The sequence below is a fragment of the Macaca nemestrina genome, chromosome 20 (genome assembly GCF_043159975.1).
Source record: "Macaca nemestrina isolate mMacNem1 chromosome 20, mMacNem.hap1, whole genome shotgun sequence".
NCBI classification, from domain to species: domain Eukaryota; kingdom Metazoa; phylum Chordata; class Mammalia; order Primates; family Cercopithecidae; genus Macaca; species Macaca nemestrina.
In genome coordinates, this window is record NC_092144.1 from 44878515 (window position 1) to 44901780 (window position 23266).

At 54.5% G+C, this 23266-nt stretch overlaps 2 protein-coding genes across 4 annotated transcripts; one reads left to right on the forward strand and one right to left on the reverse strand.

The window, feature by feature from the left end:
- Window positions 1–585: 585 nt before the first annotated feature.
- On the reverse strand, window positions 586–20043 carry LOC105495519 (suprabasin). Of its 3 annotated transcripts, XM_071086346.1 has the most exons (6): window positions 19470–20043; window positions 5389–9007; window positions 3769–4218; window positions 2026–2091; window positions 1878–1922; window positions 586–752 (listed from the first exon to the last, which is right to left on the reverse strand). In XM_071086346.1, exons 2-6 carry the CDS (start codon window positions 5674–5676, stop codon window positions 729–731), a joined length of 873 nt encoding a protein of 290 aa, XP_070942447.1. In that variant the 5' UTR covers window positions 5677–9007; window positions 19470–20043; the 3' UTR covers window positions 586–728. The 3 variants fall into 3 exon arrangements, 2 of the variants coding, with proteins under 2 accessions (XP_070942447.1, XP_024652963.2); XM_024797195.2 differs by having other exon boundaries at window positions 3769–9007; XR_011617460.1 differs by lacking the exons at window positions 586–752; window positions 1878–1922; window positions 2026–2091; window positions 3769–4218; window positions 5389–9007 and adding an exon at window positions 13757–14754.
- Window positions 10400–22996, forward strand: LOC105495520 (glyceraldehyde-3-phosphate dehydrogenase, spermatogenic). The gene is made up of 11 exons (XM_011765180.2): window positions 10400–10582; window positions 13835–14015; window positions 15698–15794; window positions 15968–16074; window positions 20037–20127; window positions 20207–20325; window positions 20662–20743; window positions 21058–21209; window positions 21378–21540; window positions 22591–22688; window positions 22775–22996. Exons 1-11 carry the CDS (start codon window positions 10516–10518, stop codon window positions 22845–22847), a joined length of 1230 nt encoding a protein of 409 aa, XP_011763482.2. The 5' UTR covers window positions 10400–10515; the 3' UTR covers window positions 22848–22996.
- Window positions 22997–23266: the final 270 nt, after the last annotated feature.

Here is a 23266-nt window from a genome sequence, read left to right on the forward strand (position 1 = left end):
AAGACCTCTGTTTTTCCAGAATATCCTTTGTAGCTCTTCACTGTCTCTCTCCCTCCACTCACTGACTGTGTAAACTTGGTCATGTTTCTTAATGTGTGCAAGCCCCCACGTGCTTCTCTATAAAATGGGGCAATAACAGTCCCTTTCACCTAACTGGGTGGTTGGGAGGAGTCAATGATGTCATGCAGGTAACGCGCCTGGCAGGCAGCCTGGCATGTCTTAACTGCACAATAAATACAAGTTATTGTTGTTATTCTTTTGGCGCCCCACCCCCTTGACTGAGGATGCTACCTCCTGGACCCAGACCATTCTTTCCCGGTGTGTCTGTCCCCACCAGTGGCCGGCAGTGCTTTTCCCTGCACGAGTCCTCCTGCCATTAGCCAGCACGAACTTTGCACCCCAGTAAAGTGTAGTTTGCCCCCATTACCTGCCCTTTTACGGCTGATCAGCCTGAAATCTCCAGCCCAACCCCCCTGTGCATCAGACACCCTGACTCCTTCAGCAAAGTAACAAGAAAAGACAAGCCCCTCCCGCCTCCCTCTCCATCCCTCCTTAGGGAGCCCAGGGGACCACGATGAGACAGCATAGTGTATCGAGTTTATTCACAAATCCCAGTACAACCCCCTTCAGGGACTCCAGAAACCTGTCCCCCACCCCCAGCCCCTCCAGGTCATGTCAGCTGATGTGACAACGGCAACATTAGTCTCCCAGCAAGGGCAGGTGCCCATTTAGGGCATGATGTTGGCGACGCTCTGGAAGAGAGAAGGAGAGCAGGGTGAATGCTGGGTCTACAGTCATGACGAGGGCCTCAGCCCCACCCCTCAGGAGAAGTGCAAGAGGCACTGGCTGCTCTGGCCCGGGAGTTAGGTTCTGAGGAACAGCTTCAGGAAGGCAGCATCTAAACTTAAGAACATGAGGAAGCCAGCTCCCGCAGCCAGAGGGGCCGGGGCCTCTGCAGGAACAAGCAAGCCTCGTGTGTTTAGCCTCAGAGGATGCTCTGCAGCCCCCATAGCCCAGGATACACAAGGGTGGGCCTTCCTCCTCCGTAACACACCCTCACCCTGGCCTGCACCCGGTCTCAGGCAGCAGATATAATAAATGCAAAAAAAGCCTGGGCACAGTGGCTTATGCCTGTAATCCCAGCACTTTGGGAGGCCAAGGAAGGGGGGGGGATCACTTGAGATCAGGAGTTCGAGACCAGCCTGGCCGATATGGTGAAATCCCCGTCTCTACTAAAAATACAAAAATTAGCTGGGCATGTTGGCGCACACCTGTAATCCCAGCTACTCAGGAGGCTGAGATAGGAGAATCACTTGAACCCAGGAGGTGACGGTTGCAGCGAGCTGAGATTGCGCCACTGCACTCCAGCCTGGGAGATAGAGTGAGACTCTGTCTCAATAAATTAAAATAAAGAAAGAGAGTCAGGAGGTTACTTTGAGCCCCAAGTGGGAACAAGGATTCCATAGGAGCCTCTACACTGGGGTGACCTTGCACCAGGGAGAGGACAAAGCCACAGGCTCCTCCTCTCAGCATGAAGCAAAGGCATTTGCAGCAGGGTGGGGGGACAGGAGGGAAGTCAGTCAGGAACGAGGACAGGGAGAGAGAGGGAATGAGAACAGTCAGCAGCCCCTCCCCACTCCCTGGCTCCCAGGGGCACCAGGGCCCTGGAGGTCTTCTCTGCTAGCTTGTGTTTGCCTTGGTGGAAATGAAAAGCACCCAAAAGATGAGGGCAGGGTGCAAAGGGGAGAGAGCGGGTGGAGAGAGGAAAGCCCAGGACTGGGTATCAGGTTGGAGGGTCCAACAGACACTGGGAAGGGATCAGGGTGAGAGTGTCTATCAGGACGAAGAGCAGAAAGGAGACACCGTGTGGCACTCACCCTCCACAGAGCGGGAAGGTTGATGAAAGGCGTGTTGACCGAGGCCTGCAATCCAAGGACAAGAAGGTCAGTTTCCAGTGTCCGACCCACAGCCATGCTAGGGAACTCCCAGGGGCCTTCTCTCCCCTACCCCGGAGTCCGCACTTACCCCAGAGGCTAACGGCGTGGTTGTGGCCCCTCCTTGATGGCCGGAAGATCCGCTTTGATGGTTGCCCTGTGGACAAAGCCCAGACTCTTGTTACAAACCCTTAATCCTGGGGGTCTCCCAGTTCCCTTTCCCCAGTGACCTGGTCCCCTCCAGGGTGACTGGGGCTGGAGTGGGAGGCACAGTTTAACCCACTGCCTCCTCACTATCCAGAAGAAAACCCAAAGCCTGTGCTCCCGTGGGCATTCTGCCTCCTGCTACCTTTTCCTCCCCAAAGCCCCTTTTAATTTCCTTAACGAAGTGCCCTCAGTCACGGAGGAGGGGCTGGTGGAAAGGGAAGGTAGAGGACCCATGCCATTAGCAGGACCTAGTTTCACCTCAGCCCTGATCTCACATCTACCCTTCTATGCCCTGTCTAGCTGCATCCCTAACTCCACTGATCCTCGTCCTTAACCCAGCCCCAGACACTCAGCCATGCACCCCAGCAGCGCCCCCAACCCCGGTTGCTGTTGTGAGCCCCAACTCCCACAGTGCACCTCTGCTCGCGGCACCCTGCAGCCTGCCGCGCCCACTCCTCTACTGCACCGTTCCTCCCCACCCCGGCTCTGTCTGGCGGCAGATGCGGCTCTGGGCTTTGAGTTCGGAGCCAGTCACATCTTGCAGATCCCAGGACCCCTCATGGAGCCTGGAAAGTGAGGGCGCACAGGAGTCCACCCTCTCCTGCTCCCCACGCTCCCTTCTTGGTGTCTGTTCTGTTGTGAGTGGCGCTATTTGCCTGCCTCCAGTCTCTGTTCCCTCTACATATTTTATTTTATTATTATTATTTTTTGAGACAGAGTCTCACTCTGTTGCCCAGGCTGGGGTGCAATGGCACGATCTTGGCTCACTGCAACCTCCGATTCCCAGGTTCAAGGGATTCTCCTGCCTCAGCCTCCTGAGTAGCTGGGATTAGAGGCGCCCGCCACCACACCCGGCTAATTTTTGTATTTTTAGTAGAGACGGGGTTTCACCATGTTGGCCAGGCTTGCTCTTGAACTCCTGACCTCAAGCGATCCGCCTGTCTCGGCCTCCCAAAGTGCTGGGATTACAGGCATGAGCCACTGAACCCAGCTTCTGTTCCCTCTGCATAAATGGGTGAGAGAAACCTTCCAGAAAAACTCTCCTGGCTGGGCAGTGTAGGGGAAGAAAACACTGGCCTGCCCTCCGCCAAAGCTGGGCACTAGCCACAGGACCTCGGCACGTCCCCTAACTTCTCTGAGCCTTTGTTTCCTTATCTGAGAATCAGGGCGCCAGCAGCCTCATCTTGACCACATCAGAGGGTAGTTACGAAGATTGCACAGGCCGAGGCTCCTCTGCAAAAGCTGTTCCTCATGCTCACTCTCCTCACCAGGTTTTCTCAACACTCAATGCCTTTGCAGTGAGTGCCTATACTAGATCTTGATCTCAGGAACTGTTTCCCATTCCCCAGGAGGGGCTTCACGGTCCCCACTTGAGGCCCCCTTAACCAGGAGTGCCCACCACCCTGTCTGATACATGCTTTGCAGATAAGGTGGCTCACCCTATCTGACCAGCTACCACCAGCTCCTTTGTAAGGGAGATGGGGAAAGGGGAGAAGCACAGTGATACAGCTGCCCAAGCTTCTTTCACCAAACGAAGACTACGTGGACCCCCCCAAATGTCCCAGGGGTTTAACCTTTCCCTCCCCCAACCCCCATGTCCCCCATTTCCCCATCCCTGTTCACCTACATTCAGCAGCTGGTTGGCCTCCTTGCTGGCTTGGTTGACCCCATTATGAGCATTCTGCGGCTCCTTCCCGGCCTGGCCAGCAGCATGGTGGGCACCTTGGCCAAGCTTCTCCACTTCCTTTCCAGCCTGGTCAGCAGCATGGTTGACCCCTTGACCAAGTTTCTCTGCTTCCTTCCCAGCCTGGTGGACCCCAGTGTGGAACCCTTGGACCGCTTTGTCTGCTTCTTTTCCGGCCTGTTCAAGGGTATGGTGAACTCCCTGGCCAAACTGCTCTGCCTCCTTCCCAGCCTCGTGAACCCCGGTGTGGAACCCTTGGACCGCTTTGTCTGCTTCCTTTCCGGCCTGGTCAGCAGCATGGTTGACCCCTTGGCCAAGTTTCTCTGCTTCCTTCCCAGCCTGGTGGACCCCAGTGTGGAACCCTTGGACCGCTTTGTCTGCTTCCTTTCCGGCCTGTTCAAGGGTGTGGTGAACTCCCTGGCCAAATTGCCCAGCCTCCCTCCCGGCCTCATGGACCCCGGGTTGGACACCGTGGACTGCTATGTCTCCCTCTTTCCCAGCCTGCCCTGCTGCATAGTGAATGTCGTGGCCAAACTGCCCCGCCTCCCTTCCAGCCTGACTAATGCCATGATGGAGGCCTTGGACCGCTCCGTCTCCCTCCTTCCCCACCTGCGAGGCAGCATGGTGGACTCCCTGGCCAAACTTCTCTGCTTCCTTCCAGGCCTCATTAACCCCATGGTGGATCCCATGGCCGAGCTTCTCTGTTTCCTTCCCAAACTGACTGGCAGCATGGTGGACCCCCTGGCCTAACTTCTCTGCCTCCTTCCCAACCTGACCAGCAGTATGGTGGATTCCCTGGCCAAACCTCCCTGCCTCATTTCCCGCCTGCCCTGCAGCATGGTGGATACCCTGGCCAAACCTCCCTGCCTCATTTCCGGCCTGCCCCACAGCGTGGTGGGCCCCCTGGCCAAACCTCCCAGCCTCATTTCCGGCCTGCCCCACAGCGTGGTGGGCCCCCTGGCCAAACCTCCCAGCCTCATTTCCGGCCTGCCCCGCAGCATGGTGGGCCCCCTGGCCAAACTTCTCTGCCTCCTTCCCAACCTGACCAGCAGCATGGTGGGCCCCCTGGCCAACCTTCTCTGCCTCTTTCCCAACCTGACCAGCAGCATGGTGGGCCCCCTGGCCAAACTTCTCTGCCTCCTTCCCAACCTGACCAGCAGCATGGTGGATCCCCTGGCCAAACTTCTCTGCCTCCTTCCCAACCTGACCAGCAGTATGGTGGATCCCCTGGCCAAACTTCTCTGTTTCCTTCCAGCCCTCACTGAGACCATGGTGGGCCCCCTGGCCAAACCTCCCTGCCTCGTTTCCTGCCTGCCCTGCAGCATGGTGGATACCCTGGCCAAACCTCCCAGCCTCATTTCCAGCCTGCCCCGCAGCATGGTGGGCCCCCTGGCCAAACCTCCCTGCCTCACTTCCCGCCTGGTTGGCCCCGTGATGGACCCCATGGTGGATCAGTTTGTCTGCCTCCTTCCCAACCTGTCCAGCAGCGTTGTTGACCCCATGGCCAAACTTCTCTGCTTCCTTTCCTGCTTGTCCAATACCATGGTTGATCTCATGGGCTACCTTGTCCATTCCGTGGTTGAGCCCCTGGACGCCTTTGTCCAACTCCTTGCCGGTGTGGCTCCCCATGTTGCTAAGTCCGTTGAAAACCTTCTCCACTTCCCTTCCAGCGTGCGTGATTCCACTGTTGATGCCATCCAGGGCCTTGCCCACCTCTCTCTCTGCATTGCTCAGCCCTCGGTTGATCCCTTCAATGACCTTCTCAATGGGGTCATCGCTGGCCGCCCATCCAGGCAGGGCCCCCAGTAGCAGAAGGAGGGAGCAGGAGCTGACCAGATGTGCAAGATGCATATTGCTGGGAAGGTCGGGGAGGATGCAGAGAGGAGCCTGGGAAGCCACACTGCTATTTATTCTCTCTCCCTCTAGCCCTCTTCTCCACCCCTCATGACTCAATTACCTCTGTGAGGCACTGACTTGGTCCTCAGTCAAGGAGGTGTTTCCCAGGGAGATTTGGAGTTGAGCAATGGAGAGGAGGAGGAAGAGAGGGTGAGTCATGGATGGAGAAGAACTCTGGCATCTTTGCTTCTTGCCCTCCACCCCAGAGATGGGTGTCTGCCCTTCCAACCACCTCCTCTTTTCATTCCTCACCCACTGTCCAGGACTCCTCTCTCTCAAACCCACCTTCCACCACTCTCTGTCCCTGGGATGCAGGGGATTCCTCAACACCTCACTCCTCTCAGGCATCTAAGCCTCCAGCTCCCCCAGCAGTGAGGGGCTACAATGATGGGAGGCACCGTCTGGAGAGGGAAGAACCCTAGGGGGTTTGAGGGAGTCATCAGACCTCATTCTTGTGGGCCGGCCCCTGCCCTTCACTCATTCCATTCCAGCCACACAGGCCTTCTCCCTGTTCCACAAACACACCAAGCTCATTCTTGCTACAGGGCCTTTGCACATGCTCCTCTCTCTGCCTGGAATGCAGAACCCAGATCTTTACATGGCTGGCTCCTCCTCATCCATACTTGACTTAAATGCCAACTTTGAAAGAAAACCTCCCCTGACCATAACATGACATTAATTATACTCTGTAGTATCACCCTTTTGTTTTCACAGCAAAAAAAAAAAAAAAAAAAAAAATTCTGAAATTATCTTTATTTTTTATTGCTTGTCTCACCTACTAGGAATGTAAATTGGTCATGTTGGTCACTGCTGTATTCATAGCTTCTTGAACACTGCCTGGGGTTCAGTAAATATTTATTGACTGGACAAATGGATAGATTCAAGGAAGCCAAAGGAAGAGACTCCAAGCCCAAGTCTGGGTTTCACAGGGTGCTGGAGGGAAGGGCGCCTAGGTCGCCAGGACAGCATAGGGTCTCTTGGGGAGTGTTGCGGATTTTGGAGGCGGGATATCATTCCTGTCACAGAACCCAGACCGCCTGCCTCCCAGCCCTTGGGCAAGGGCAGGGGGCTGATTGCCATGAGCTGGAACAGGACGCAGTGTCTCCTGAAAAGCCGGTCGAGGCAGCCACGGGGAGGGGCCGAAGACCCGGGGCAGCAGGAGCCTGTGAGACAGAACCTGGGCTGGGGCCAGGCGCTCATCCTTCCTGCCCTCCCCGCATGGGCCCTCCTAAGCCCCAACCTGAAGCTCCAAGCGTTGACATTTTGGCTCAGGTTGGAGGGGAAACAGCTGAGAGTCTGACCTTGGGCATGAAAAGGGCATTAGAAGGAAGGGCAGGTGGTGGTGGGCAGGCTTGGGGCAGCAGATGGATCTAGGAGCCGGTTTGGAGGAGGCTAAGACCAGAACAAGAGCCAGTGGGTGGCTACAGTGGGTGCAAGGGTGAAAGATATTTGGGTTTTGGTGCCAAGGGGAGAGACTGAGAGAGGGGTGGAGGTGGGATTGCTGGTGGGAAGGCCAGGCAGGAAGGAATGTGCAGGGTGTGAGCAGCTGGAGGTGGCAGAGCTATGTGTGTGGGTGCCCAGGTGTGGCGAGAATCTGCACGTGTTTTCAGGCTTTGCTCAAACAAGAGTGCTAAGGCCCACTCCCCTCAGAGGACCCAGGGTTCCTCTCCAGCTCCTGGACACTTGACTCCACCCAAAGACAGGCATCCCAGGACAGATACCCAGAAGCTTCTGCCTTCTCTGGGCTCTGCCTATAGAGGGTGACTAAGTGTGCCACCTCTCCAAGCTTGAGTTCATCAAATCTGTTTCCCGGTTTCACACTCCAGGGAAAAAGCCAACTTCCTGGGCAAACTCAGGTGTGGTTTTTCTGCTCTGGTCCAGGGCTGAAATGATGGAGTTTCCCACACCAGGAGGTGGCTGGGCAGAGAAGAGTGGGTGATGAGTGTCAGAATCCTAATCCACCCGGAGATCAAGAGGTGGCGTTTCTCCCACTTTGAACTGTGTTCCATCTTCTTTTTGTTTTTTTGGAGGCACAGTTTCGCTCTATCCCCCAGGCTGGAGTACAGCGGCGTGATCTCAGCTCACTGCAACCTCTGCCTCCCAGGTTCAAGCAATTCTCCTGCCTCAGCCTCCTGAGTAGCTGGGATTACAGGTACACGCCACCACACCTGGGTAATTTTTGTATTTTTAGTAGGATGGAGTTCCACCATGTTGGCCAGGGTGGTCTCAAACTCCTGACCTCAGGTGATCCACCTGCCTCGGCCTCCCAAAGTGCTGGGATTATAAGCGTGAGCCACTGCACCCAGCCAAAATCAGCCCTTTTTTAATCCTGGTTTTGTCGATGTTATATTTTTCACCTCCTTGATTGTACACCAAAATGTAGCCCCCTTTGTTTAATTAATCATCTGTGTTTTGGTCTCAGTTCATTAAAACCTCCTCACCTGTACACCCAGTTTACTTTCTTCTCCCAGGCTATCAAAGAAGGAGAACCTCCCCCTGCCCCAGTCCCATGGCAGGTGCTTGGCAAATGAATTTCCCATGGATGTTGGCGGAAGGAAGAGGTTATGTCATTCTGCCCCTTCTTGCATCCATCCCTCTCTGGGATGGTGGCTCCTTCCTGGCGCAAACCCCGACTCCCCCGAATCTTGGTCACAGCTGCGTGTCAACCTGCTGTGCAGGTGAGGGTGCCTGCCTGTGAGTCACTGAGGTGCAAGCAAACCCCTACCCCGGGGCTGCAGGGGAGGGAGCTGTTTGTCCACTTGTGGTTTGTCAGATGTTTATTGAAAACCTGCTTTGTGTTGTTCTAAGTGCTAGAGGCACAGTTGTGAACAAACAAGAACGGGAGCCCTGTGAGGGGCTTAGAGCCCAAGGGGGAGACATCGAACAAATAAACCAATCAATAGATCATGACAAACTACATGAAAAGCTACAAGGAAAAGAATGGGTGCTGCGAGAAGATGTGACGTGAAGAGTGTGATAAGATTGGCAATCAGGGCCGGGCAAGGTGGCTCCCGCCTGTAATCCCAGCACTTTGGGAGGCCCAGGCAGATGGATCGCCTGAGGTCAGGAGTTTGAGATCAGCCTGGCCAACATGGTGAAACCCCATCTCTACTAAAAATACAAAAAAAAAAAAAAAAAAAAAATTAGCCAGGTGTAGTGGCGCATGCCTGTAGTCCCAGCTACTGAGGAGGCTGAGGCGGGAGAATCACTTGGATCCAGGAGGCAGAGGTTGTGCTGAGCCAATATCACATCATTGCACTTCAGCCCAGGCAACAAGAGAGAAACTCTGTCTCAAAAAAAGAAAAGAAAAGAAAAGATTAGCGATCAGATGAAACCTCAGGAATTGACATTTATTCATTCAGGCATAGTTTATTGGGCTAATGCCTTTTTCCGATTTTCAGACAGGGTCTTGCTCTGTCACCTGGCTGGAGTGCAGTGACACAATCACAGCTCACTGCAGCCTTGACCTCCCAGGCTCAAGTGATCCTCCCACCTCAGTCTCCCTAATAACTGGAGCGACAGGTGTGCACCAACACACCTGGCTAATTTTTTAATTTTTTGTAGATACAGGGTTTTGCCACGTTGCCCATGTTGGTCTCAAACTCATGGGCTCAAGTGATCCTCCCACCTCGGCCTCCCAAAGTGTTGAGATTACAGGCATGAGCCACTGCGCCCAGCTCACAAACACCTTTTAAGTGCCAAACACCTTTCTTGTCAATGGGATATAGAAGTGACAGAGATGACGTCCCTGGTCTCTCAGAGCTTATAGTCTAGTGGGCAAAGACAGTTGGCAAGAAAACAATTTTTAGAGAGACATGTGCTCTAAGGAAAATAAAAACATAGACAGTGTAGCCCTAGAGAAATTTTGCACATTGGAACATAACCCAGAATGGAGAAGTCAGACAAGGCTTCCTGGAAGATGGGCAGAGATTGGGGGGAAGGGGGTGACGGCTGACAGTGACAGAGAAAGGAGGGAACTTAGATGGGGAGTCTAGAAAGCCTCTCTTAAAGGGTGGGAAACCAAGAGGCAGCCAAGGGAAGCCCTGGGTGGGTTTTCCAGGGATATGGAGGCAGCTAGAGTCACTCCGGGGGGAGAAGCCAAGGAACAGTATGGAGACTGTGTACTTCAGGAGACAGAGAGGAGGAAAAGGCTTTCAGGACGGTGTAAAAGGTGGAATTCCAGGCTGGGTGTGGTGGCTCACTCCTGCAATCCTAGCATTTTGGAAGGCTGAGGTGGGAGGATCGCTTGAGCCCAAGAGTTCTAGACCAGCCTGAGCAAAAGAGTGAGACTCTCTCTCTACAAAAAAATAAAAAATAAAAATAGCCTGCCGTGAAGGCTGCACATGTAGTCCCAGCTACTCAGGAGGCCGAGGCGGGAGGATCGCTTTGAGCCCAGGAGTTCAAGGCTGCAGTGAGCCATGATTGCACCACTACACTCCGCCTAGGAGACAGAGTGACACCCTGTCTCAAAATAAATAAACAAATGATAATTTTAAAAAGTGGGATTCCACTCCAGACGGCAGAGCGTGGCCATGGAACGGTGGTGCATAGCATGCTGAGGTCCCATGCCTCTATGGGGATGGGATGCGGTGGTCTCAGGCCTCTGGCTTGGGCACTGCCTCCTGGGTGGCGTCACTGGATACTGTGACGTCACTGTGTACTGTGACATCACTGGGCACTGTGACATCACGGCAAGAAGCCCCGGACCCACCAGCCCTGGCGCTCCGCACGCACCTCAGTAACATCGCGGCAGGTCCCGGGGCAGCCAGGCCAATGATAACCTTATAAGAGACCATGTCGAAGCGAGACATCGTCCTCACTAATGTCACTGTTGTCCAGTTGCTGCGACAGCCGTGCCCGGGTGAGGGAAGCAGCGGAGGGCGCGGGGGAGGGGTGGAAAGGGTAATGGGGAGCATCTGCACCCTCACACCTGTGCCGCATCCCAACAGCCCTTCCTGGCGTGTGCACCATCTAGGGACAAGGGGATCGTCTGCCCTCCCTCCCTCCACACCCGCCAGTGTGCTGGCAGACTAGGGTCTACCGCGATGGCGGGGAGACTGGGCCTCCGCCCCGAGGGCTGGGTGGGCTTTGCGCCGCTATCAGGCGGTGGAAAGAGCAGAAACCAGCGCGCACCGGAGGCTGCAGCCTGAAAGTGGCGGAAAGTGGGAGGGCTTAGGAGGGGCTCATGGAGAACCCAGGGGTGCTGGGCTTCCACGTAAAAGTGATGTTCATGGCGCTTTGCGTGAGGTGGGCTTTGCCCTCCCTGTGATGCACAAAACAAGGACACTTGCAACCTTGCCGGGGACGTACTGACCACTTCGCAGGCGAGAGCTCAGGGAAGCCTCACCACCACTTGAGAAGGCCAGTGTGTGCCCGCAGTTTGCAGAGCGGACAACAGAGGTTAAGAGAGGGCAAACTACTTCCTCAGTCTCTCAACTAGGGTGGCGCGCGCACACACACATACACTCACTCATCCTAGCCGGAGGAACCAGGTCTTCCGGGTGGGCTGCCCCCATTCCCACACTGTTCCCTCACTTCCCACGGGCGGGGGCCGCAGGGGTAGGTGTGGCCGGGATGGGGGCAGGGCTTGGGTGCAGGAGACTCTGGAAGACATAGGAGCAGACAGGCTTAACAGCCATAACAGCCATGAGACTTGAACCCCTGCCCTGCGCATCACTGCTCCGTGGCCTCGGGCTTTATTTTCCCCTCTGTAAAGTGGGTTTATAGCGCATGCCTCTCAGGATTCAGTGGGAGGACAGTAGTGAGGAGCTCCGCACAGCACCAGCTAGCCCCCAGGCTTTTCTCTAACCCAGACACCCCACCCCTACAGTGGAGGGGAAGAAAGTGCAAGGCTGGGGGTGCTGAGAAAGGAGGAGCATCTGAGTTTTCTTCGGAAAGGTCACCCATTGGGCTCAGATTCCCACCCTGAACCAGATGTACAAATCCCCTTCCTCCGATAGCAGAAACAACCCCCAGGGATTCTAACATCCTCAAGTTCACCGATAAACACTAACACCTTCATGAACTTGGACAGCCACTGGAAACACCCATAGTCCAGCCTCAGGCCACAAGGTCTGTGGCAGCAGGGAGAGGTCAGGGAGACAGACAGGCCAGCTGGCCCCCAGCTCCCAGCCCCACCACCTCCCAGATGCCTTTAATGTGGTGCCAAAAACTTGGACTCCCACTATCCCCTTCCAGCCCCTCTCTACCCTCTGCTGTCTCCCTTTCCTCGTGAATCTGCGTAGGATCAGACTTCCCTCCTCTATTAAAATCAGCTCCTATGTGTGGGCCTCGAGATCTCACTGAGCCCTCACAGCAGCCCCAACGCGGAGGATCAGCCCCAAGAGGTTCATTAACTTGCTCAAGTCCACAGAGCAGCAGGTCTGTGTGGACTGAGCCAGGCTTGACTTTCCAGCTTGAAACTCTCTGCCACCAGGTCCCAAGTCTCCACTTCTCCCCTCTTCTCAAGCCCTCCTCTGTAGCTCAGGTGGCTGCTACCACCAGGTGCAGGTGTTTGTAAGTACAGTCTGGGAGTGGGAGTGTGTGTGGAGAGGTGGGAGCCAATGCGAGCTTCCATGGGCTTCACAGAGTATGATACACGGCACTCTCTAAGCTTGCCTGGGGATAAGAAATGCCTGGAGTGCTTATTTTATTTATTTATTTGTGTGTGTGAGACAGAGTTTCACTCTTGTTGCCCAGGATGGAGTGCAATGGTGCAATCTCGACTCACCGCAACCTCCTACTCCCGGGTTCAAGCGATTCTCCTGCCTCAGGCTCCTGAGTAGCTGGGAATACAGGCGTGCGCCACCATACCTCGCTAATTTTTTTTGTATTTTTAGAAGAGACAGGGTTTCTCCATGTTGGTCAGGCTGGTCTCGAACTCCTGATCTCAGGTGATCCACCCACCTCGGCCTCCCAAAGTGCTGGGATTACAGGTGTGAGCCACTGCTCCTGGCCTGGAGTGCTTATTAAAAACAGGATTTCTGGGCCTCCATACAGACCTACAGAGTCCAATTTTTCTAGGAAGAGCCCTCCTCACGTGATTTTTTTTTTTTTTTTTTTTTTTTTTTTTTTTGAGACAGAGTCTCACTCTGTCGCCCAGGCTGGTGTGCAGTGGCACAATCTCGGCTCACTGCAACCTCTGCCTCCCAGGTTCAAGAGATTCTCTTGCCTCAGCCCCGCTAGGAGCTGGGATTACAGTATTTTTAGTAGAGAATGGGTTTCTCCACGTTGGTCAGGCTGGTCTTGAACTCCTGACCTCAAGTGATCCACCCACCTTGGCCTCCCAAAGTGCCAGGATTACAGGCGTGAGCCACCACGCCTGACCACTCTGATGATTCCTATCATTGGAACAGTTTCGGGACCACTGGGCTAAATCAATTATTGGACAAGTTCGGGGAACAATCTCCAAAATACTAATGCATGTCAAACGTTTCCTGGGCTTGGTCATAAGCACTCTATGTATTACCTCATTTAATCTTCACAACAACCCTCTAAGAAAAGTACTATTATCTCACCTTACAGAGGAGGAAACTGAGGCACAGAGAATGTCACCCCAAGCGATCTATGTTGAAAGTACATACCCAGGCTGGGTGCGGTGGCTCACTCCTGTAATCCTAGCACGTTGGGAGGCCGAGGCGGGTGGATCACCTAAGGTCAGGAGTTCGAGACCAGCCTGGCCAACATGGTGAAACCCCACCTGTACTAAAAATACAAAAAGTAGCCAGGCGCCATGGCAGGTGCCTATAATCCCAGCTACTCGGGAGGCTGAGGCAGGAGAATCGCCTGAACCCAGGAGGCGGAGGTTGCAGTGAGCCGAGATCAGGCCACTGCACTCCAGCCTGGGTGACAGAGCAATACTCCGTCTCAGGAAAAAAAAAAAAAAAGAAAACGAAAGTACATACCCAGTGAATTAGAATCTCAGGAAAGAGCCCTTGGGATCGATATTTTAAACAAGTTTATTCTGTAGAGAAAGTGGGTTTGGGAAACACTGGGCTAAATAGTTGGTCACTAGGGGCCAGGAACCAGCAACAGATTCTAGGCAGCAAAGACAGTTTATTCTCTTTCACTTTGGTGGTCGCGCAACCCATTTTCCCTCCCTTTCCCCGCATAGTGACCAGACCACCGCCTCCACCTGAGCCCAAGGTTGAAATAGAGCCCCAGCCACAACCAGAGCCCACACCAGTCAGGGAGGAAATAAAGCCGCCGCCGCCACCATCACCGCCTCCTCGCCCTGCTACTCCTCCTCCTAAGATGGGGCCTGCGCCCCGGGAGCTGACTGTGGGCATCAATGGGTGAGTCTACTCCAGCCCCTGATCAGTCTGAAGCCTTAGAGCCCAGCCCTTCCTCTGGCCGCTAACTGGAGGCACCTCCACATTGCCCCCCATCAATGCTTTCATTCCGACGACCCTGGAGAAATAGCCCGGAGTAAGGCAGACAGGGCCCCACGCCCAGCCCACATTCTGGTGGGGAAGACAGTAATCAAATAAAGAAACGACATTGTTCAGTAGAGTGTGCTGGGAACAGCGTAGAACCCAGCGGAAAAGTAAGGCTGGAGAGGGCAGCCTTTGCCAGTGATCAGGGAAGGCCTCAGGGAGAAGGTGTCATTGGGGTTGGATCACAGTGATGAGGCGCAGCCAGCTCTCAGGACACCTTGCCGGGGAAGGAGTCTTCCAGGCAGCGGGACAAGCAATGATTCTGGGGCAGAGGCGAGTTCCATGTGTTCAGGGACAGCCAGGAAGTCACAGTGGCTGGTGTCCACCAAGCAAAGGAAAAAGGAGGGAGGCCGGTGGGAAGCCCAGCAGGGCAGCTGCTACACCACAGTGAGGAATGTGGATCTTGTTTTACTAATGGACAGTCGGGGATGTTTTCATGGCAAGTGACGTAATCTGTCTTGAAGCTTTAAAAGATCCATCCAGGCTCACACCCGTAAACCCAGCACTTTGGAAGGCCGAAGCAGGAGAATCCTTTGAGACCAGGAGTTTGAGACCAGGTGTTTGAGGCCAGCGTGGGCAACATAGCGAGACCCTGTTTCTACAAAAAAAAATATTTTTAATTGTTTAATGAACAAATAAAAGATCCATCCAGCTACAAGGTTAAGAATAGGGGTTAGGAGCCAGGCACGGTAGCTCAGGTCTGTAATCCCAGCACTTTGGGAGGCTAAGGCGGGTCTATCAACTTTAGGTCAGGAGTTCGAGACCAGCCTGGCCAACATGGCGAAATCCCGTCTCTATAAAAAATATAGGCCGGGCGCGGTGGCTCAAGCCTGTAATCCCAGCACTTTGGGAGGCCGAGACGGGCGGATCACGAGGTCAGGAGATCGAGACCATCCTGGCTAACACGGTGAAACCCCGTCTCTACTAAAAAAAATACAAAAAAACTAGCCAGGCGTGGTGGCGGGCGCCTGTAGTCCCAGCTACTTGGGAGGCTGAGGCAGGAGAATGGCATAAACCTGGGAGGCGGAGCTTGCAGTGAGCTGAGATCCGGCCCCTGCACTCCAGCCTGGGCGACAGAGCGAGACTCCATCTCAAAAAAAAAAAAAAAAAAAAAAAAAAAAAATATATATATATATATATATATATATATATATATATATATATATATATATATATAAATTAGCCAGGTGCGGTGGTATGTGCCTGTAGTCCCAGCTCTTTGGGAGGCTGAGGTAGGAGAATCACTTGAACCCAGGAGGCAGAGGTTGCAATAAGCCCAGATAGCACCACTGCACTCCAGCCTGGGCAAAAGAGCTAAACTCCGTCTCAAAAAAAAAAAAAAAAAAAAAATAGGGGTTAGGGAACGGATTGGGAGAGGGAGCTGAAAAAGCAGTGAAGGGGCTGGTTAGGTCATCTTAGCAAGAGATGACCATGGCTGGCACAGAGGTGGTTGCCTTCTTCCCCTGGATTAAGGATTCCCGACCAGCCTCCTCTCCATCACCCCCTCTCTCCCATCCCTTCCTCTGTCTGTCCCCGGCCAGATTTGGACGCATCGGTCGCCTGGTCCTGCGCGCCTGCATGGAGAAGGGTGTTAAGGTGGTGGCTGTGAATGATCCATTCATTGACCCGGAATACATGGTCAGTAGCTGGCAGGGGGCAGGAACAGCAGGGTGGGACTAGGGTGGGAAGGGGGCTCAGGGAAGCCATATGGAAGGCTCTCAGCTGCAATGTGAGGCCTTCACCAAAGAGGGGACTCTCTAGGGATCCTCGCCCTGCCACCCCAAGACTGGGAGCCATTCCATCGCCCACAGGTGTACATGTTTAAGTATGACTCCACCCACGGCCGATACAAGGGAAGTGTGGAATTCAGGAACGGACAGCTGGTCGTGGACAACCACGAGATCTCTGTCTACCAGTGGTAAGGAGAGCATCTGTCTGATGCACGGCTGTGACATAGTGAGACAGGGGATGTGGAGGTGGCTAAAATGGGATTCCAGCCTCTCACATGGGGTTCTGAAACCGCCCCCAAAATTGCATGTGCATGCCTCTAGGTACTAATTTGAAGAGGGAAGTCTCAGATAGGTCCTTCACCCCTAAAGTGGTTAAGAAGCACTAATCTAAAAAGATATCTCACTGTACTCAAGAATGCTTTTTATTTTTTTTTTTTTTAGGGACGAGGTATCACTCTCTTGCCCAGTATGGAATGCAGTGGTGTAATCATAGCTCACCGCAGCCTTGACCTCCCGGGCTCAAGTGATCCTCCCACCTCGGCCTCCCGAGTAGCTGACACAAGCCACCATATCTGGCAAATTTTCTGTAGGATGAGGTCTTGCCATTTGGCCCAGGCTGGTCTCAAACTCCTAGCCCCAAGCAATCCTCCCACCTTGGCCTCTCAGAGTGCTGGGGTTACAGGCGCGAGCCATCACATTTTGCTTTAACACACATTGGTATGTTTTCTCGTGGGCATATCAACATGTCCAGAACTCAACTCTTGATTCCCCTTCACCCCCACACCTATTCAGCTCCCACTGACCACTGCTGGTCAACTGTGCCTGAAATCCAAAGAGAGGAAGGTATAATGAGGCTTGTGCGAACATCCGAACATCCATTCCCATCATGGCCTGAACCAGTGTTTCAGGTTTACTTGAGAATGCCCTGGGCCGAGAGAAGGGCTGCATTCAGTTAGTTGGGAGAGCTTAGAATTTTATTTTTGGCTGACATTCACCTTTTTAATATAAACTATTAGCCACACCTGGCTCTGTGGCTGCCTGGGGCTTTTACACACACACACCCACAGGCACGCACACATGCACATACACACAGGCACACTAGTGAACCCTGTCCGGGCCCAGGCAGGGTCTGCAGCCTCCCCAGCGCCCCTCCCCACAGATCTAATCTCAGCCCTTCTGCTTGTAGTTACTGGGGGTAGGGTGAGTGATAAACGAGCAGGGATGGGTGCAGGAAGTTTGTGGGTGGGGGGCAGAGACAGGAGAGTCAGCGAAAACGGAAGAAAGCTGCTTAATCCAAGTTTGAAATCAACACAGCAGAAACAACTCCAGCACCGTAGTTATCACGCAGACTTCAACGTGGCCACCACCATTCCTACCACTTGGAGTCATCCCCCTTCCCCACCTAGCTGCCCCCTCCATCCACGGCCCCAACCCGGGTGGTGCCTTCTCTGGTCACTCGTGCAATGCAACGTGGTTCCCCGCCCCTCCAGCCCCCTCTCCACCCCTGCACTGTTGGGCTGCATAAGCCAAGCTGTGTGCCTGCACTCTGCCCTGCGCTGCCGCTAGCTGGCTGGGTAACCTTGGGCAAGGGACCAAACTCGCCTGAGCCTCAGTTCCCCGATGTGATGGGGAACCCACCACAGCGGTAGCTGGGAGCACAAGTGGCGTGAACACGTGTTTGTGGACACTTAAACAGGCACTTCCCACAAGGCCATGGCCTTGCAGGGAGGGCTCTGTCAACTGGTGCCACCACAGTTGCTCTGGCATTAGCAGGTACAGGCCCTGGTAGACATGAAGAACTTCCTTTGAATAAACAAATGGAATCCTCAAAACAGCCGGTGGGCAGGAGGCTGGGGCCCATGGCAGCCTTGGGGAGGGCCTGGGGTCTTCTGGGGCACATTCCTTGCCTCAGGCCAAGTCAGCAATTGCTGCAGAGGAAGTGGAAGTGTCCCTAATTTGGAAGGCAGGAAATGGGGGTAGCTGAGAAGAGCTAGTTGGGCCAGATGATGGAAAGCGGACTGACAGAGCAGGAGACAGGAAGAGGATAACCATGTACTATGGCCTTGCCTGGGGCCTTGCCTGGTGGCCGATTCATCCATTCATTCAGGCAGTGGAAACAGGAGTGCAGACCCGAGCTGGGGCCAGCCACCTGCACTCCAGCAGGCTCTCCCTCTCACTCCCCTCCCCTCCGCCCCGACAGCGGTTAAAAAATGCAAAAAATGGCAGTGGTAGCACTTCCTCATTGGGTTGTGAAGGTTACGTGAGTTTAATACAGGTAAGGCACTTAGAATATGGGCACAGGACAGGTGTTCAGTAAACATGTATAAAATGGCTGACCAAAAAAAAAAAAAAAAACATGAGGCCAGGTGCAGCGGCTCATGCCTGTCATCCCAGCATTTTGGGAGGCTGAGGTGGGCGGATCACTTCAGGTCAGGAGTTTGAGACCAGCCTGGCAAACACAGCAAAACCCGTGACCATTAAAAATACAAAAAACAACAAAAAACTAGCCAGGTGTGGTAGCGCATGCTTGTAACCCCAGCTACTCAGGAGGCGGAGGCAGGAGAATTGCTTGAACCTGGAAGGTGGAGGTTGCAGTGAGCCAAGATCGTGCCACTGCACTCCAGCCTGGGTGACAGAGTGAGACTCTGTCTCAAAAACAAAACGAAACAGAACAAAACAAAACAAACAAAGAAAACCCATGAGGCCAGGCACGGTGGCTTACACCTGTAATCCCGGCACTGTGGGAGGCCAAGGATCACTTGAGCCCAGGGGTTCTAAAGCACCCTGGGAAACAAAAGTGAGAGCCCATCTCTACAAAAAAAATTAAAATTTAGCTGGGCATGGTAGTGTGCACCTGTAGTCCCAAGCTGCTCAGGAGGCCAAGGCAGGAGGATGGCTTGAGCCAGGAAGATCAAGGCAGCAGTGAGCTCTGATTGCACCACTGCACCCCAGCCTGGGCGACAGAAGAAGACCCTGTCTCAAAACAAACAAACCAACCCCACAAACATTGATTGAACCCCCCATTGAGGGGGGCAGGCTCAAGCGCAAAAGAAACAGACCCACATAACCGAGAATCACAGAAGGAAAGCACTCGGTTACTCGGTTACTCGCAATAAACCTGGGAAGGTATATTCACTTAATGCTTGTTTGCTAAAGCCAAGTAGATAATGGCAATACTAGATGTTTAATGTGTTTCAAATACAAACGTTTGTCAAAATACCAAGTTAAAACGTAAATTTAGGGCCGGGCGCAGTGGCTCAAGCCTGTAATCCCAGCACTTTGGGAGGCCGAAACGGGTGGATCACGAGGTCAGGAGATCGAGACCATCCTGGCTAACACGGTGAAACCCCGTCTCTACTAAAAAATACAAAAAACTAGCCGGGCGAGGTGGCGGGCGCCTGTAGTCCCAGCTACTCGGGAGGCTGAGGCAGGAGAATAGCGTGAACCCGGGAGGCGGAGCTTGCAGTGAGCTGAGATCCGGCCACTGCACTCCAGCCTGGGCCACAGAGCGAGACTCCGTCTCAAAAAAAATAAAAAAACGTAAATTTATAAAACAGGAAACCAGAAACCTCCCCCCACTTACCTTTCTAATGTAAACCACGAGCCACTGCTACCCCAAGGCTGCCTCAGGCTTCAGGCGTCCTCCAGGAGCTTTCTCTTTAATGCAGTGTCTGTTTTCAGGGACTCTCCTGGCCCTTGGCAGCCAGCTTCCTATTGCAGGAACTGAGGATCTAGGAGGGTTCGTGGCGAGGTTGTCGGGGTTAGGGACCAGAAAGCAGCTGGGCAGGCCTCACAGTCACAGAGTCCATATCCCAGGCAGCATACGGAGAAAGGGTCTGAGCTGGCTGACAGCAGTCAGGGTTGGCGCCTCTAAGGAGGTTGAGGGCTGAGTTGGGGAGGTCACCGCCTGTACCCAGGCATAGCAGAGGTGGTGCAATCAACAAAAGGAAGGTGGTCCGAAGTGGGGCAGTGGTGAAAAGCCAGGCCAGCGGGGTGGAGCTCATCTGGAGCAAGTAGGTATGTCGGTGGGGGATGCAGGTAGTTGCAGGTGGGCCAGCATCTGCTCAACCTTTCAAATGGTGAAGGCCGTGGACTATGAAGGTGGGGCTCAAGCAGGGGAGACTGACTCAGCCCTGCCACTACCCCACAGCAAGGAGCCCAAACAGATCCCCTGGAGGGATGTCGGGAGCCCCTACGTGGTGGAGTCCACAGGCGTGTACCTCTCCATAGAGGCAGCTTCGGTAAGCCGGGGAGAGGTGTCCAGGGCCAGCTGGGGGGATGATGGCGCCAGAAGCACCTGACACCGCGCTTCCTCCCCAGACCCACATCTCAGCAGGTGCTCAGCGTGTGGTCATCTCCGCACCCTCGCCAGACGCACCAACGTTCGTCATGGGTGTGAATGAAAACAACTATAACCCTGGCTCCATGAACATTGTGAGGTAAGGGGGGCAGCGACATCCTGCAATGTGTGGGAGGGAGGGTAGACTCGCCCTCCCCACTCTCAGCTCCACTGGATTCCTGGTCACTCGGCTTCTACTTCTCCTTCCCGAAACTATCTGCTAAACACGCATGACTTCTGGAGGACAAGCGTGGGGAGCCTCCCCAGCTGCATCTCGGTGCCTCCTGCAGTCTGACGGTGTCTGCACAGATCCCTCTCACCCTCATCCTGACGTTTCACAAAACCAAGTCTGCGTGCATACCCCAAGAGGGGTAAGGGTGGAGGGGTGGCTCTGCAACTCACCTCACAGTGCCCGTGCACACCTTGGCTGTTGCAGCAACGCGTCCTGCACCACCAACTGCTTGGCCCCCCTTGCCAAGGTCATCCACGAGCGATTTGGGATCGTGGAAGGGTTGATGGTGAGTTGAGGATGAGGGGCTGGGGCAGGATGGCAGGGAAACCCCAACCTTTTCTTCCCAGGCCTTGCTTACTATATGGAGTTAAGAGGGAGAGATTGGTTTCGGGAGGAGAGGCCCACCAGTGCAGAAGTGTTTTAAAACACTGTACAACCCTCAGTCAAGGCTGGACCCTGGCCTGCACACGTCCCCTCCTGTGGTCTGTGGTGGTGGCCCCACCAGCCTCCACACCTAGGCCACTACCCTAGTCCTGGAAAAAAAGAGGTATGGGAGCTTAGGACCATGAAGGCCTCATCTTGGTCCTTCTCTTCCCCAAGACCACAGTCCATTCCTACACGGCCACCCAGAAGACAGTGGATGGGCCATCAAAGAAGGCCTGGAGAGATGGGCGGGGTGCCCACCAGAACATCATCCCAGCCTCCACTGGGGCTGCGAAAGCCGTGACCAAAGTCATCCCAGAGCTCAAAGGGTATGAGAACAAGAAGCCGCAACCAGGGTGGGGGCATACCCCGGGAGGACTGGCCTGGCCCTCAGTCCTTAAGGGGAAAGCAGGAGCCTGGCCCGGCCACAGGGCAAGGGGGATTGGAAGGCAACGTCCCTAAGTTCTGACTCCTGTTCTTCATGGGGGATTCTCCAGGAAGCTGACAGGGATGGCATTCCGGGTACCAACCCCGGATGTGTCTGTTGTGGACCTGACCTGCCGTCTCGCCCAGCCTGCCCCCTACTCAGCCATCAAGGAGGCTATAAAAGCAGCAGCCAAGGGGCCCATGGCTGGCATCCTTGCCTACACCGAGGATGAGGTAGGGGCTGAGGAGAGGAGACCCTGGGAGGAGCCCTCTGGGGATGGACATGATTTCCACTTGCCAGGGAGCTGCTCTCAATGTGTCAAGACAGAAACTGCAGGGCGGGAAGGGAGATCTCCCTGCCTCAGGGCCTTTGCACTTCCTGTTCCTTTGGTCTGGAATGCTTGCCCCCCCAGATGACCACACAGTCTGTCCTTACTTCCTCCAAGTCTCTACTTCAACCTCCCTCTTCAGCAAGGCACCCCCTCAAAAGATGTTCTTTCTGTGGCCCTATTCCTCACCTGAAATTTCTGGTCAGTCACTGTTGATCCCAATGGTGTGTGCATTCCAAGAAAACAGGGATTTAGGGGCTGCGTTTTCACTTTTCGGGCTCCAACCTGGCAGACAGCAGGTGACCAATACATGCTTAGTGAACAAAAGACAACAGTTCTCATTTTTTTCAATACTTGTTCAGGGCCAGGCCATGGCCAGGTGCCTTCTCTGTGAGGAGTGGATGCCATGGTCATGGTCGACCCCGTACATCTACCTTGGTGCTGTCTCCCTGCATTAACTCCTGCAGGTCCACTTTCCCACAGTCGCCAGGATCTTTTGTTTTAATGGAATCACACTGCATCACCCATTTTCAGGAGTGAAAACACTCTTGTGGCCTTTCCTGACACTAGGGCTAAAACCCTCAGGTTCTCCGTTCCTGCAGCTCCTTCCACCTCAGACGCTGTGTTGAGGGCCAGAGCCAGTGAGATCTTCCTAGTCATCTAGACCCAGGCTCATGGCCACCCCTCAGAGAGGCCCTCCATACTGGCCCATTTCAAATGCTTGCATTATTCCTAGGAAAGGGATGTACTGGTACAGCATGAGGGTGTTTGTGACCTGTGCCCTTTGGTCAGACCCCAGTAGAGTGCCTTGGTCCCTGTCCCCAGAGACTGAACACAGTAGGGCTACATCAAAAATAGATGAATGCATGGATGGGCGATAGAGCTAAGAGCACTGTCAGCTCCTGGAAGTCCTTGCTCTGCCGGACACACTTATCTTTGAAATTCTGACGCCCAGGTCGTCTCTACGGACTTCGTCGGTGATAGCCACTCGTCCATCTTCGATGCTAAGGCCGGCATTGCGCTCAATGACAATTTCGTGAAGCTCATTTCATGGTAAGGGGAAAGGAGCTGGAGACTTGCGGGGAACTAAGGGGTGGTCGGAAGGAACCCCCTTGAGCCTGCCAATCCCTCCTCCACAGGTACGACAACGAATATGGCTACAGTCACCGGGTGGTCGACCTCCTCCGCTACATGTTCAGCCGAGACAAGTGAAACGGAAAGGTCCCTTCTTTCCTTCCCAGGGGCCAGGGCCGGTACATGTGCCTCCCGTTCCTGCATCTGGCTGCCCGGGGGAGGAAGGGCACCCGGGGCGGACGCCCCACGCCGCTGGGTCCATGGTGAAATAAAAAACAGTGCTCACAGCTGCGTCCCGTATTTCTGCGCCGGTCACGGCGGGTTCTGATCCGGATTTGAGGCCCGCCCCACCCTTACTCGATCGCCTGCGCCCACGGGCGAGGGGTCGCGCTTGACGTCAAGCCGGGTTCCACTTCGGGAGACGGGGACAGCGATGGCAGCGGGAGAGGTCCCGCATGGCCGGAAGTCACTCCCCACAGCTCTGGGCCGGGAGCGCTGGCAACCGGGCCCGGCCACGGGCGCTCTGACGTCACTGGGCGCGACGCCCCGCGCCGAGA

What these genes read in the sequence shown, in the direction of transcription:
- LOC105495520 (XM_011765180.2), top strand. Translation starts at nt 10,516, where the DNA reads ATGTCGAAGCGAGACATCGTCCTCACTAATGTCACTGTTGTCCAGTTG. An exon ending in TTGCCTACACCGAGGATGAG is followed by an intron (nt 21,541 to 22,590) that starts GTAGGGGCTGAG and finishes TCTGACGCCCAG; the next exon opens with GTCGTCTCTACGGACTTCGT. An exon ending in TTCGTGAAGCTCATTTCATG is followed by an intron (nt 22,689 to 22,774) that starts GTAAGGGGAAAG and finishes CCTCCTCCACAG; the next exon opens with GTACGACAACGAATATGGCT.
- LOC105495519 (XM_024797195.2), bottom strand. Translation starts at nt 5,676, where the DNA reads ATGCATCTTGCACATCTGGTCAGCTCCTGCTCCCTCCTTCTGCTACTG. An exon ending in CCACGCCGTTAGCCTCTGGG is followed by an intron (nt 1,923 to 2,025) that starts GTAAGTGCGGAC and finishes CTTGGATTGCAG; the next exon opens with GCCTCGGTCAACACGCCTTT. An exon ending in ACCTTCCCGCTCTGTGGAGG is followed by an intron (nt 753 to 1,877) that starts GTGAGTGCCACA and finishes TCTCTCTTCCAG; the next exon opens with AGCGTCGCCAACATCATGCC.